Raw genomic sequence first — 15243 nt, 5'->3', positions numbered from 1 at the left:
AGGTGACACCAGGGGTATCCAAAAGGATGCACCTTGGAACTGCAGCACGATGTTGGAGATGACAGCCTCTGAAATGATCCCTTGCATGCCTCCCTGCTTTGTTTCTGTGGGGCTTTTTTATTTTTTTGGTATTTCCTGTTTAATCCTCTAAGCCAGGGAATGCAGAGGTAGGCCTGCTACTTTTGGAACACAATTTATTCAACAAATGGGACTTTTTTCCCCCCAGTTTGATACTATTTTATTGCTAACCAGCACAGGAATGAACCTCCCACATGATCTCCATCTGAATCTCCCTCTACAAACAAAATCCATGCCTGACCATAGCATTTCCCAGGGAAAAAAACAAACAATCTTAGCAGGCTGCTGATGCAACTATTGCTTACTACACTGGATTCTCTTAGCAGTTGTTTCATGGCAAATTCAAGTTCCCTGTGGCACGAACCATCTTTTTATTCTACAGTGCTTAGAACAGCAAAGCCTGTGTCTACAGATGCTAGGAATAATAGAACAATTAATCCATCCTCTCTCCCCCTGCACATCCTTCCCCCCACCCCCAGTGCTGTAACATGGAAATTGTTTCATTTTTAGCCTAAGGAAGTGAGGTTTATCCCATCATCCTGTGACAGCTTTACTTCATTTCATTTATTCTTTACCTATTTGGCAGTCTCATGATACTTCAGAGACAGATTTCAAAGATATGCAACACCAAGACTCAAACAGGCATCTTATTAGTGGAGACAGATGAGTAGCTAAGGGCTGCAGCACGAGTTTAACTACAGCACCAGACACCAGAGAACCACACAGAGAAGTAGCATGAGGGAACAATCAGAATTTCACTATCCAATTTCTCCAGTTCTCCTTCTGACTTCCTTTGTAAAAGAATCTAAAGGAGACCATACAAAGCCCTGTTTCTGTCCTTTAATCCCTCTAACTAAACAATTATAACAATTGTGGTACCAGGCTGTCTGGATCAGTACCTTTCTCCACAGAACAGGGAAGAAAAAGAGAAGGAAAAAAAAATCCTCTCCATCTTGTACATATGAAGGAAAAGGAGTGGATTATGAACAGCTGTCAGAAGCATATCCCATACCAGAAGTGCAGCTATTCTGGCACAAGAGCATCAAGAGCTAACAACAAGAAAGCAGGGAAGAGAGCACATTTTTATGCTCACTGTCATCTTTCAGTTGCTTATCCAAGTTTTACTTGCAGACATCAGGATGAAAAGAAACAGTCAGGGAGCAGCAGCCTGAATGGGTGCAGCATTCACTTCAAAAGAGCTGCATGCAGGAAGAGTTTGCCAGTATCAATATAGTGCAAGCTGGCAGGACTGGAAAGTTACAAATTAAGTGTGCCTTCATCAGTGACCTACTATGAACAGACCTACTGAGCTGCTAAAATATTTTTAGTTCAACCAATTCCTGCCTTTTTTGGTTCCTCTTGCTCTTCCAGTTTATCCAGTCATGTGCACTTTTCCACTCCCTCTTACTGCCATGTAGTTTTTCAAGTTTGGCTCCAATTACCACTTGTTTCTGCTGCTGAAGTGCTCAGATTTACAGCACTCCTACAAACAGCTAACAGGGTGGCTCCATCTTGCACGTAGCAAGCTGTGTTTGAGCTGAAGAGAGATTTATGGTGCAGCACTTGTCTCCTCCCAGGCAGGAGCTGGATGTACTCACCAGCTGGTACTCGCTGCGGCGGCTGAAGGCTTCCTTGATTCCTGAATCCCTCCAGAGAGCAGCCAGGGCAGGCACGTAGAGCTGGAAGGTGGCAGGCTCGATGGGCATCCCAGCTTTGTTCTCAAAGGCCATCAGGAACATCCCATGCTTCTCATTCTCTGTGTACTGCCAGGGGATCCCCAGCTTGTCCCGTGCATCAACCAGAACCCTGCAGCCCTAAAAAATCATTCAGAGAAAAGACTCGGTGAATAAAGATTAAGGACTTGGAGGTACTTGAAGATTATTTTTTTGACACTGTTCTGGTGAGACTGAACTCAAAAAGAGAGAAGCAAAAACATTGTTTATTACAACATCTCCAACAGAAGTAAGATAGAACCTGCTTCTGTAAGCAATTAAGCCACAAAATATTTCCCCAGGTGGAAAAAGTATTAGTGGCAACAGCTAATGGCAACAAGCAGTGCTACCAACAGATAATGAAAGTAAACATCAGTGAGAGCACGAAAAGTGTCTGGGAATTAAGAGAAGTGTCTGGGAACTGGTGTGTGATCATTACAGCTGTAGTTTTAAAAGTAACACCACGCCTGAAACCATATTCTTCCAGCTTTTCCTTTGCATTTGAGTTTCTTACACCAAAAAGGACATCCCAGCATTAGGGAGATCAGAAGAGCATCACAGGACTGAAGACATTGCATAGATTCCAAGTACCAGGCTCAGGAAAGCAGGTCCAGTTTTCCCTGAGACTCAGCTTAGTTTTTGAACTTGCCACACATTTGCAAGTGTGTGACACGAAGGCTTTGTTACTCTAATAGTGGAAAAGAAATCTACAAGCAAAGCAATCTAGTTCTCAAATTCAATTCAAGATTACTGAGCTGGTTCTTCTCACATTTTTCAGTTTTTATGGAAACCTAATTTCATATTCATGGCAATAAGCCAAACACATGAGGTTAAAGAAATTTGATACTTCAGTCTTGACTCTAACTTCACCTGCAGTAAACAGCTTCCAATGGCCAATATTTATTTCTCAATAGTGAGCCCCATTTCAGTAATGGACAGATCTGCTAATGGTGACTCAGCATCTCAAGGACCACTGAATTCACAAGTAAAATCTCTGGGTTATACTGGATTATTTTCTTGATCTTTGGTTCTAGAGATATGAAAAAAAAAAAATTAAAAATCTCCAAAAGTGAAGTTCTGTTTCCACAGCTACTCACAAGAGCCTCCACATTACTGCACTGATCTCTTTTTTTTGCATACTTTAAGCTATCAAGACTGCATGTTATGTTTTAACACTTGAACTTTTCTGCTCTTCAGTCCTTTAGCAGCACCACACAACAACAACAACAACAGTAACTTCCCAACAGCAACCAAGATTAGAGAGGGAAGTGAGAAGCAACTTAGTGGAGTGTCACAGGAAAGGAAAAGTGAAGTGTCGTGGTTGTCACTAGCCAGCAGTGCTCCTGAAGAGCAGCTTCCCAAAAATGTAAATATTTATTATTCTCTACTGATTGTTACTTCTTCTCATAAAGTAGAGACTGAATCTCCACAATACCACGAAAAGACTAAAATCAAACATATTTACCAACTGATGCTTTAAATTCCAGACATAACTATTTAGTAACTGTCATACAGACTAAAAGCCAACTCTCATTCCCAGTTGCAGAGTTTATCCCTTTATTAACAAAAGTCTTTCAATGGTTATTTGGAGGGCATAGCAAACAGAGGCATGAAAAATTCACTTATAAGGCTCTGTCTCTGGATTGCAGATGCCTCCATGACATCTCACAGCTTCACACACTTTTGCAAACCATCCCTTGCACACACTCCCAACTTGGCTGCAACTGCAAGGCAGGGTCAGCTCCCCACCATGCCCAGTTCAGGACTTGGGAGATTCTTCCAGAGGATTGTGGTGACTGAGAGCAGCAGGACAGGGTTATCCCTGGGTGTCTGATGCCAGTGCTCAGTGAGAACTGCTGTGTATGAAATGGTTAATCAGCACAGCGTGGGACAGTGAGCACCACGTCCCCAAGGGCTACATCCATCCCCTGTGGGTCACCCTGTCCCCTCCCTGCCTGTCCCCTGCACAGAGCTCCCAGCCCACACAGCTCTGACCTTCCTGGGGCTGGTTTAACCCTTCTCCAGCTCACAGCAACTGCACAGCATCTCAAAGGGGTGCCAGCAGGCCTGCACAACTCCTGCCTGGATAAGAGAGCTCTGGGAGCTCAGTCCAAGTGCATTTCCCCACACTGCTGCTCTGACTTCCCCTGCTCCTACTGGAGACACAGAGCTTCTCAAGAGGCTGTTTGTTGTTAGGGAAAGTTTCATTATTTGTGTAGAGAAAACCACAGAACAGTTTCAATCAAGAGTGGGCAGACTGCTCCAGTCCTGGAATAGTCACTTATCTGCTGCTCATTGGAAATGCAGGTTTGACCCTCACTGAGGAAAAAAAGGAACTGAAGTTGGGTCCCACAGAGCCTGTGGGAGTGGATTAAGCACTGTAAGGTCACCCCTGGGCAGCACGTGGCATCAGCATTGCTCTGACTGTTGCAGATGTTGCCACCAAGTCACATGCAGAGCCTGATCTGGGACAAAGTGATTCAGTAGTGGGACATCAGCACTGACAAACAGACACACACTGCATGAAGGAAATAAAAATACAGGATAGAAACTAGCAGGAATGCTGTCCTATGCACACCCACAGCATCTCTCCAAATTTTTAGAACACATCTGCTTCAACATGTGTCTCTAAAACACATCAGGAATGAAAGCTTCACATAATGAGCAAAACAATCAATGTTTTTTCCACCCAACTCTTAGCAGTTAAACGTGTGACTCAGCAAAATCCCCAGTAAAGTGAATCTAAACTTAACATTTCTCCATCTCCACAAAACAGTTCCATAAATGCTACAAACAGATGTCAGAAAGATGAGAAGAAACAGAGCAATCACTAAATTTAGATCCTGTGTATTCCTCTTCTCACATCTCAGACTTACTGGTAACACTGTATTTTGCAAGCTCACTGAGCATCTGATAATCCCTGCCTCATTAATCTGCACAGCAAGTCACCATGGAAAGGTTTCCACTTACTGGAAATACAAGAAAGACTTTTCCTACCCCTTTCCTGACAGTTTTTCTGATTTTCTGTGACTATAGAAAATGTCAATTCACTCTTTCATTCACAGGGCTGAACACCATCAACTACCATTCTGTTTTCAAATTTGGGCTACAGAAAAAAATGAAGAACAAGTTTAGATGGGAAACAAACTTCTGAACACTTCAAGTGATTTAAGGCTTTTGTGCTGCAGTTAAAGCAGGACCCAGAATAAGAATAGATGGAAAGAATTAAAAGTCACAGCTAAGGAGAGTGTCAGGCATTAGAAGATAGAAAACCAGCAGCATAATGGAAGCACCAGCTAGGGAGGAAAAAAATAGGAAATTCTCTGTTCCATTCCTTTCTTAATAAATTTTAATATATTCAAGTCACTGCATAAATCCCTGGCATGCACAAGATCTGAATGGAATCAGGGTAGAAGAAAAAAAGGTGTAACAAGAGTGTGATGAGATCTAGCTCATGAAGCAGCACATCTTATACAGAAGGAAGTGCTAACTATAGAAATCCATAGATTTGAAAAGACAGCTAAGGCATAACACACAAGAAATCTAAAGAAATCACAAACCACTTGCAGAAAGGGAATAGACAAAGACTATTTTTCTCCTTCCCCTTGCTAGACAAATATGAGTTATCACACAGCTCAAACTCCAAAACTGCACACCCCCAGCCAGCCAAATGCACTTGCACAGGATGTTGGCCAGAAGCACAAATGGACTCCAAGAGCCATGAAGAAGAATAGATGGAAGCAAAGTCCAGAGAGGACTATTCCATTACATTCCAGATGCAAATCCTGGCTCAGGGAGTTTCCTAAACCAAAGGCTGCCAATAACTGGGAGAGCAACCAAAGGATCACATTGCCTGGAGCTCGTACCCCATTTTGGTTGTGGGCTGTTTTTTCATGTCACACACAAAGGCTGAGCTCCTCAGCCTGACACAGCACAGCTGTCTGGAGCACGTTTGCTGCTCACCAGCAGGAAGGTTTTATGAGCATTTACACAAATGCTCATTACTAGAACTGGCTCAAATGCAGTTTTTCTCCTTTATTTTTGAGAGCATTCTAGCTTTGAAAAAAATCCAGGTTTTCTTGTATTTTTCAATAATATTTAAATGAATTTGTGGGAATTATTAGAAAGGTTATCATGAGCTAACTTGAAGCCAGAGATGTTTGCAGTATTTAAAGAGCAGCATGATTTAAGCACATCTTACATCTGTAGTTACACTGCTACATAAAACACAACACTCACTTTTTAAATTATTCATATGCTCCAGTACTTGAAGGATTCATTATCCCTAAAACCTCACACCTTTCACCAGATGGACCAACTCAGAGGCCAAGTGAACACCCCTCAGTAAAGCACCAAACATAAAATTGGCACAACAGGTTGGGGAGCACTTGCTCATAGGCAAGGCCAGATCCTTCCATGCAGTCAAGTGATCAAAATCCTGATTCAGGGTCTAGAGAGAACCTGCAAGTAGAGAGTTTGTTACAAATAGAAGAGTTTCCTACAGTGCATCTTCTCAAATAATTTTAGAGAATTACTACTGAGTAAGAGAGCACAGACAACAGAGTAACTGTTACACATGGGATACTACAGCAGCTACTTTTTACATATTTACCATTAATACACTGCTCAATCTCAGAGCAATGCCCAAAATCTCCATCATCTACATATCAGTTATGGACTTTACTGTCCTGAGAGAGGTGCTGAGCACTGCTGAGCCCTCCAGGTCACAGCCAACAGGCACTGCTGTCTTCTCCTAGGGCTGCAAACCAGCAGGAACACTGCAGGCACAGGCAGAGCCCAGCCTGTTTCCTATGAGTGTTTTTCCTCTCTGCTGTTGACAAGGAACTGGCAGAAGTCTGGGGATCTCATCTCACAGAGACCAATCTATATCAGAGCTGCTGCCAACAGGATTGCTCCCACCTCAGCCCACAGATATTCTGTGGAGCCAGAGGAACAATACAAGGTGATGAGGAACACAGGTCCAGCTGCACAGTTTTTAAAAATAAAGTTGTCAGTGTTAGCAAATATAACCATATGCACTGTTTGGAAATTGCTGTCTGAGCACTGCAGAGAAGTGACCTACTACAAACAGAGTGACAGCAAGACAATCAGATTTTTACAGCACAGTATCATAAAAGCATTAAGAAAGTTTTTCTTTGATCTCTGTCCTTGAAGCATTATGCCAAGCAGGAGTAGAGAACCCAATGTCATTCAGGATAAGGTTTCACATTACAGAACAGCCAAAAAATGAGGTACCATCAAAAGGAGCATCTTTCCTGGCAGTGGAGTTCCACCCTTTTCTGTTTGATAGGTTTGTCATTTGCCTGAGCCCACAATCCAGTGAGCAAACATCACCAAGAACCTGGCTACTCACACAAAAAAGTGATTTCCACTGGCTGTATTAGTTTGCTGTGAGGTGAGACACACACAAGGGTAGGGGTGGGAGCAGCACCAGTTGGCCCAGTTAGACAACAAAAAGGCTCCCCAGTTCTGCAGTCCTTCACCACTCACATATTCCAGTGCCACCCAGGTGAGAGCAGGGTAAACAGCCGAGGTGACCGACCTTCCAGGCCAGCATACAAATGAAAAATGTAACAAAGGGCAAGTGTCATTCACCTAGTCCACAGGAACACAAATATTAAAAAACATTTGGATTAGCCACTGAGTCTCTGGATTGGGAGCAGCAGTGATGTCTGCTTGTCTGGAAACTCTGAAAAGAGTCCTTGTGTTTGAGTGAGCCCAGCGAAATGACGATAAATGCAGCAGAAGGAAAATACCCACTGCAAACTTCACTTGTAACTCAGCACAGGGGAGAGATGATGACCTCAGAGATGACGTTCAGGACCTCACAAAAAGTTCTCAGTTAATGCTTTCAGACTTGTATCAGCAGCTTTCTCCTTGCCCTGAGAGCATCCCACCAATATCAGCTCACAGTTCATGCTTTCAATACAGGAGACATCCCAGAGGTATCCCTGCCATGCTGCCCTCATGGGTTCAGTACCCAGCACATTCAGTGCCAGGCTGGACCAGCTCCTGACCTTCACTGGGCTGAAAAATCCCAGGCAAAGGCTGGAAACTCATTTGGAAACTCTGCAGCCTCCAAATCCTTGCAGCTTTTTCCTTGTTGCAATTTGCATTGCACTTATTTTTCCAGACAATATAAACTAGAGCTTGCTCCAAAGTTTTCCTGTAAACATTTTTACAGGACAATTTGCTAATTTTTTGTTGCCAATACCGTTTCCAAGTTAATTATAAAACTAAGCAAGTGAATAAGTTGGGAATAAGCTGCCAAATTTAGTCACTTCAGTGACTAAACTTTTGTCTGCAAGACATCAAAGTATGTGCCTGCAGTCTCCAGGGATAAGTCATGTTCTGCAATACTAATGACTACATCACCAGAGCATTGTGAGCTCCATTTTGGAACTGCTATGAATATTTATCATTTACTACTGACCATTACTCCTCTTCCAGTATCTGCCATGATGGAGAGAGATTGCTGTCTCCCAACCCAACCAAGAGACACCCCAAAGGCAAAGAGAGCACCAGAGTTGATGGAATTTACATTTAAGACATAGGAAATACACCAACTGGAAGTTAGTAAGAAATTCATTGATAGAATGAACCTGGAACAACAAGATCAGCAAGATTCATTGGGGTTTTTTTGTCTTTTCTATATAAACTAGTGAATATTATTTTTCTTAATAAAATAAGCTCAGAGTAAAGATAATCAGAATTAAAGCTGTCCTAGTACAGAACTTTAGCACTTCTATATTGAATTTAAAGATTGTACTTTACCACAGCTCCTATGCTCTCCTTGTCATTCCTATGAAAAGAAGCTGTTCCAGCAGAAAGGAGACTGACACAGTCCTGAGACCAACTCCTCCAACAGCTGGATCCCAGCTCTGCAGCAGCAGCTGGAGTGTGACCATCATCACCTCCTCATGGGCTTCCAAACCCATTTGCATGCAAACCCAGGGAAGTTGGAGTCAAGGCAATTTAAAGAGTAACCTGCTGTATTTCCCCTGAGTTTGTAGGCCACTGTAATAAACAGGCTTACATTATAAATGAGTAACTTGGGCACTTGCAAGTGCAGCTCCCAAACAAACTGAGGAATAATCTGTTTCCACGTGCCAGAGTTTCTATCTGTACCTGGCTGCAACTTGAAAGTTGCAAAAGAGTTTTCTTGGTTTGTTTGTTGGTGACAGGAGGTACAACCTTACTTGAGCCACCATAAACACAATTTAGGTAGATTCAAGGTACACTGAGTGCCAGCAACAGCCCAGGTTTAGTATTAATTGCAGAACTCTGAAGTTCTTAAAGCTGCCTTCAGCACAAGCCACTTATTTCACTTAGCTGCCACTCATACTCCTGCTGTCAAGGAGAAATGCTGTCAGGTATCCCCTCGTGTATTGCAGCTGCACTCAAAAGTCCCAAAGGATTGTTCCTCAAAGATTTTACATGTTCAGAATCTTCCCTTGTTTTTTCCCCACTCAGAGCTCTCAAATGATCACACGTAATTTCCTGTGCAGTCCTTCCCTCTGCAATTCCAGGCTTTTAATTCCTTAGTCAATCACTACACTTCAGGCCAGAAACAAGAAGAAAACACTCCTGGATCTACTGAAACCTTGAGCTGGTATTTCCATTCTCAACAGGAAAACTAACATTACCAAAAGAGCTCAACAGATTATACTTCAGGCTTCTAAAAGCTGAACTTTTTCTCTCTTCAGATCAAAATCTCCTAAACAAGCTGGTGCAAGTACCACTCTGGTGCTTGTAGATTGCTGTAATTATTTTCTTATGCAACTAAACCGGGTTTTTTTAAGCAGCATGATATTCACATACTTGAAACAAAAAAACATTTAGACAAGGAACATCAGAGTTGTGACCCGTTGAGTGTCTGAGCTCTTTAACTTTTATCAAAGGAAGCAAATAGAGTAGCACCACCAAGCCATCTGTTTTGGATGGAAGGCACCAGAAAATTCCTGTAGCTACAGTCAAAAAGCATCAAAATAGTCTGTAATGCCACCAAACATTGCTTAGATTTGAAACTTAAGGTACATGACAGTTTTCCAACATAGCCAGGAGTCACCTTAAAATTCAGGCCTGGGCAGGCAGACAGCCCTGTCCTGTGCACTTTCCTTTTCCAGGTGGGTGTGCTGAAGTCCTGAAGCCTGTGTACTCATACCAGAACATTAACACTACTGCTTTTCACTTCAATCATCAAAAAGTTCCAAAAAGTTACTTTGAAACTTAGCCTCGATTAACAAGCAAAACCTGAGTTAACCGATGACTATTTACCTTCAACCAAAGCAAAACTCCTGTATTTGAATACCATCCCACAAATGCCAGAAAAAGCTAGCAAGGCCTGAACCATCACCTGTAGTAAATGGAAAAGTAAATTCTGTATCATAGGTTTATTTTGCTTCAGCATTTTGTTTCTGACTAGGGTTTCCCCAAAATGGGAGATGAGAACCAGAGAGAACAGGGTAAGCAAAGAACTCTGCATTAAGAAGATATCAGAAAGGCAAGAAGGTGAAAACTGAAAATAAAGTGGAAGCTGACACTAATGTCAATTCATACTTAGCACTGTTATTTGCAGAGAGGTTTCACATTGTGTTCTCTGAAGCAGTTTCTTCATTCTCCATAAGCTGTACAGTTGCCTAAACACCACTGCAACAAGCATTTCAGAAATATCCAGCCCTGTTACAAGAGCAGGAATGCTCCTCCTTCAGAGAGGAGTTTAGTCATGGCTGGGAAATAAAAATTGACCATTTAATCCCAGAGATTTACACTGCATTTCTAACTCAGATCTCAGTGTTGCAGAAGCTTAGGGGGACCATTGTCTGACCATGCTGAGCACTGTGTGGAAAAAGGGCTAAGGTTGCTGCAGCTGTACTTGACAATGTCACACAGATTTAAATGCTATTTGATAGGATCATTTCCACTTCACATTGTCCACATATAGTACTAAAAAATTCATCTGAGACCTTTTATTGCCAGTTAAACACATGGGGATCTTGGCTTCATTAAGTCTTTGCCAGTGATCATTGAACTTCCTGAAAAAAGTGAAAAGGACCTGCAGTCTAAACACTGGTACAGAAGGAGCAGCAATTTCGTGCACTTGACAATTCACACGGTCAAAGAAGCTAAATAAGCTTACTTTAAACACTGGATGTTTATCCACGTTTAATGCAACAGAGTACTACACAATTACCCTAAAATAAAAGCACTGACAGACAATCTCTGTTTTGAAAGCCGTTATTCTGTCCTGGTATTTGATTTCTTCCTGATGATTATGGCAAAATATCAAGGTGTTATCAGGTTTCTCTCAGATGAGCAAAAATGCAAACAAAACATCTACTGCCTTCCCACCAGAAAACTCTTCTAGCTCATGTTTGCTCTTCCTCCTTCCTCCTTCAGAGTGACTATTCCCAAGCCATTCCCCAAAAACATATGGGGGAGTATAAATTGTATTATTGTATACAAGAGCCACCTGTGTTATCTGGAGAAGCAAGAAGGACCCAAAGGAGAACTCCAACCTAACCTTAACACTCCCAAATCACCACCTGCAAGGCCAAAAGGGCAATCAATCTGCTGAACCACATTAACCCACTTTAAAGCTACTTCCAAATTTTATTTTCAGGATTAGAAGAGTTTAAAAGGTTCAACTGACATAGTCCAAGAAGTGCTGTTAACTATCAGAACACCTGACTGCTATCTGGAGGACCAGGATTCTACTCTGAATTCTGCAAATCTACCCAGGAGTGTTTCAAGTGTGTGATTCTGCCTCCCCTACTACAAGGAGGAGACACTTTTCTTTCCAAAGCACACCAAGTTCTACTGCTGAAAGCTCTACACCTTCTGCATACATAAAATATTACATCATTTTACCATAACTGCTACTGCTTAGACAACTTCAAGAGGAACGAGGCTCAGATTTTTCCATTTTCACAAACTGCTTCCCTAAAAGCTTCTCCTACCACTTGAAATTAGCAGCAGCAAAAAATAAATCACTGACAGGACCACAATAAGCATTAAGACCTAGAATAAGACTCCTTATTTCTAGAAATACAGATTTAAAAAATCATAACACTCTCTTTGCTCACACAACTACAATCAGAGAGAAGCTTCTGAATTTCAACTTTCTTGCAGTTAATGGGCTCCAGCCTGAAAATGGACAAAAAAGAGGAAAAGAAAATTAGACAACAATTTTCCTGTTCATTAACAGAAGTGAAAGCCCTTTATGGAATAGCAGCATTCTTAAAAACAAGAGTCATTGTATGCGTGCACTTATTAAGTGCACATAAAGCTTCTATTTAAACACGAATCTGGAAACTCAAAAGTAACTTGTTATCTTTAACTTGCACAGTTCCCTTTCCTTTAACTTTCTATGAAATCTCACAAAGCCTCACAAATCCATGCCCACAAAAGAATGGTGACGGTCCTACAGAAAAATATAGGCAGGAAAGCAGCATTTCTTTTAGGGAAAGATTATGAAGATGAAGAGAGAAACACTCCTGAGTGAGCTTTTTATGTATCTTCTAAAATGTGATTACTTCTACCTGCACAGGGCATCAAGTCTTGTATCCCTGAAAGGAGCAGTATTTGTCAAGGTTGGTTTTCCTTACTTAGGGCAATATTGGTCTGTACACCAAAGGATCTACCAGCAGCTTTTACAGTCTCCAGTCAATAGAGAAAAACACTGCCAGCAGTATAAAACCTGCACACACACTGAAAGAAAACTTTCCTGCAAAGGCACCAAACCAGAGTTACTTCCATTTCAGCTCCAGGTTTGGGAACACCCCACACTGCCCAACTCTGCGGGCCTACACTCCGCATTTCTAAAGATGCACCAAGTCAGTAACAACCACTGGCAGCCATAACATCTGTACCAGGAGCCCTTTCTTGTCCCACCTCCAGGTGCACAGAGTAGGGACAGATACTTCGCAAAAGCAGAGAAATCCCTCCTCATTTCTTCGAACCTTGAAGTTTCTCCAATTCCGACTTCGAGGATGCTCTCATAATGTTTTTTCCAGAAGGCAGGCCACACCTATATCCTCTTTCCTCTGCGTTTCCACAAAGCTTTTCTCAATCCCCTTTGCAGGGAAATTTCCTTGGAGCCTTTTTCGCGGAAGCTTTCAGCCGGGAAACGCCGGAACCCGCATTCCCCGGGCCCCCGCAGCCCAGAGGTGCCCGCCCTCCCAAACACCTGCCCCGAGCCCCTCACGGAGCACCGGGAGCCGCGGCGGGGCAGGCGGGGGGCGCAGCCGCCGCCCGGCCGAGCCCTCACATCCCTTCCCGACGGCGCTGCGGGATGTGCCGGCCTCCAGCCCCCTCCCCTCGGCCGCCCCTCACCTTGAGGATGTTCTCGTAGATGGTGGCCCGGAACTCCAGCAGCGCCTTCTGGTCGAACTCGCGGCCGTGGATGATCCGCATCTGCTTGAGGAAGGTGGACTTGCCGCTCTCGCCGGCGCCCAGCAGCAGGATCTTGACGAGGCGGCGCACGGCGCGCCGCTCCCGGGCCAGCATCGCGTCGATCTCCCGGCTGCGCCGCCGCGCCTCCCGCTCGGCATCGCGGCTCCGCTCCTTGCCGTCCCTCCGCGGCTGCTCCCCGGCGCGGCCCGCGGCCTCGGCCGGCAGCAGGCAGCGGCTCAGGGTGCGCACCACGCCGGACATGGCGGCGGCGGCCCGGCCGGAGCGCTCACAACGCCGCCGCCGAGACCCCGAGCTCCGCCAGCATCGGGCGGAGGCCGCCGAGACGCTGCGACCGGGAGGAGGAGCAGCCGCAGCCGGGGGCTACGGGCCGGGACCGCCCATTCCTCGCTCCGGCTCGGCCGGGGGAGGGGTGCGGACGGCGGGGCGCGGCCCGCAGGCCCTGCCCGGGGAGGGGGCGCGGCCGCTCCGAGGGGGCTGCGCGGGGCCGGGGGCGGCGGGAGGCGCCCGGAGCCCTCGGCGCGGGGTCGCGGCGGTGCCGCGGCGGGCGGGGGACACGCGGCCCCGGCCCCTTGCCCTGAGCGCCGCCGCCCGCGCGGGGAGGAGCCCGCGCCGTCCTCATTGGGCGGTAGCGCTGTCGCTCAACGCGTCCGTTCTCCAATTGGGTGAACCGGCATGCGGGGCGGGACCAAGCGGGCGACGCGGCTCCGGGCGGGCAGTGCCGGGAGGGGGCGGGGACAGGAACGCGAGCACCAATCAGCAGCGAGAGGGCGTGGCTTCGCTGCCGAGGGCGAGGCCTGGGTGGTGGGCGCTCCGCCCGTTGCGTGACGTCACGCCAACAACACGGGACGTGGAGTGACGTCACGCCGCGTCCGGGATGACGTCAGGCGGAGCCGCTGCTGCGGGGCCTGGGCGGGCCCTTGGAGTCCCGAGCCGGCGGTACCGAGGCGCTGTTTGTAACGTGTGGGTCAGAACCCAGCGGGGTTTGATCTCACCAGACAACATGCAGTGACGTAAAAAAGTGTCATCGCTGACGTCATCAGGGAACACACCTCCATAGCACTGCAGCATCCGCAGATCCTTGCTCAGCCAGATTAAATGCACGGGGATTTGTCCCCCCAGCCCCGGCTGCCCCCAGGAGCTGATCCCGGTGGATCTGGCCCAGGCTGAGCCCGCTGCCCAGGGCCTGCCCTGGGTGCTCCATTCTCTGCTGCCATCGGGGTAACTCCTCACAAACACTGCACCAATCCAGGCCCCGCTGCTGCCGAGGTGGGGATTAAAGTATCAAAGTACACCTTTGAAAGAAAATCCCCCTCGGTCTTGTGATTAGGTACTGGAGGGAAAAAACCATTTTGGGAAGCAGCTGGTGTGGGATCAGCGAGCAGTGGCTGGGATCCCAGACCTTATGGCTGCAGAATGAAATCATAAAAGACAGGCACATGTCCTCAGTTCTATGAGATTATTTGTCCTTTCTGCATTACTTCTGTCTGTGCTTACAAGTATTTATGGCATAAACATCTATTCAATTTAAGTTGTTTATCCTCCCCAGGCCTGTTCCAAACACGGGACACAAGAATAGAGAGATGAGGGAAACTACTAGAATGACTGGGATTTCATCAATATTAAGGATGCTGAGTCCCAGGCTGGTTTGTGTTGGAAAGGACCTTAAAGCTCATCTTGTTCCACCCCCTGCCATGGCAGGGACACCTTCCACTATCCCAGATTGCTCCAAGCCTTGTCTAATCTGACCTTGGACACTTCCAGGGCTGAAGTAGCCACAGCTTCTCTGGGAAACCTGTGCCAGGGCCTCTCCACTGTCACATGGAACAATTTCTTCCTAATATCCAAATTAAATTAATCTCTCTTCAGCTTAAGGCCATTCCCCCTTGTCCTGTCACCACCCCATCAAACGTTCCTCTCCAGCCTCCTTATAGGCATTGAGACATCTTAAAAGGTCAGACAGTCACAGATTTAAAGTAAAAAAATTACAGAAAACATTTAATGGAGGTGAGGATTAATC

At 45.5% G+C, this 15243-nt stretch overlaps 1 protein-coding gene across 1 annotated transcript in view; it reads right to left on the bottom strand.

Moving 5' to 3' along the window:
- Window positions 1–13466, bottom strand: part of GNA12 (G protein subunit alpha 12) — a 40039-nt gene extending 26573 nt beyond the window's left edge. Inside the window, exons 1-2 of the mRNA XM_058035379.1 lie at window positions 13146–13466; window positions 1677–1892 (exon numbers count right to left, since the gene is read on the bottom strand). Coding sequence (XP_057891362.1) covers window positions 1677–1892; window positions 13146–13466 — 537 coding nt within the window. The remainder of the gene's footprint in view (window positions 1–1676; window positions 1893–13145) is intronic.
- Between the last annotated feature and the right edge of the window lie 1777 nt (window positions 13467–15243).

This window comes from Melospiza georgiana, chromosome 16, assembly GCF_028018845.1.
Source record: "Melospiza georgiana isolate bMelGeo1 chromosome 16, bMelGeo1.pri, whole genome shotgun sequence".
Lineage (NCBI taxonomy): Eukaryota > Metazoa > Chordata > Aves > Passeriformes > Passerellidae > Melospiza > Melospiza georgiana.
Note: the sequence above shows the minus strand (reverse complement) of the source record. Positions and strands in the feature narration are given on the sequence as shown.